Source organism: Penaeus monodon, chromosome 32 (genome assembly GCF_015228065.2).
Source record: "Penaeus monodon isolate SGIC_2016 chromosome 32, NSTDA_Pmon_1, whole genome shotgun sequence".
Taxonomy (NCBI): Eukaryota; Metazoa; Arthropoda; class Malacostraca; order Decapoda; family Penaeidae; genus Penaeus; species Penaeus monodon.
The window spans coordinates 18,360,880-18,361,240 of NC_051417.1; the positions used below are offsets into that span (position 1 = coordinate 18,360,880).

General features: G+C 32.1%; 1 protein-coding gene across 1 annotated transcript in view; it reads left to right on the forward strand.

The window, feature by feature from the left end:
* LOC119593703 (leptin receptor gene-related protein-like) overlaps window positions 1–361 on the forward strand; it is a gene marked incomplete in the record, with an annotated part of 9,528 nt that overhangs the window by 151 nt on the left and 9,016 nt on the right. Inside the window, 1 exon segment of the mRNA XM_037942668.1 lies at window positions 11–41. Within this exon segment, the coding sequence (XP_037798596.1) occupies window positions 29–41 (13 nt within the window).

A 361-nucleotide genomic window follows, 5' to 3' on the forward strand; every position in this document is an offset into this window, starting at 1 on the left:
TGACCTGGAGTAACAATTTCCCGGCACCATGCGCATGACAGGTATGATTTACTGTCTTCTGTTTCATTCACTCGTAGTATTGCCAGTCCTTTTGTATTGTGCGTCTGTATGGTTACCGTCTGTACGCTTGGGATTAGACGTGTTCCATTTTTTGCTCATTGTAGTGTTTTGTTTTTTGTAGGTGTTTTATATGGCTTTGATTTTATTTTTTTATTTTTTTTTTTATTTTTATTTTTTTTTGATTGCTTATATTGGTTTCATATACAGTTTTGCTATTAGATATGCTCTTCTTTCAAATATTACATAGTTCAAATATTATCATAGAGACATTTGCTTCACAATAGTCTGATTCCTAAACCAA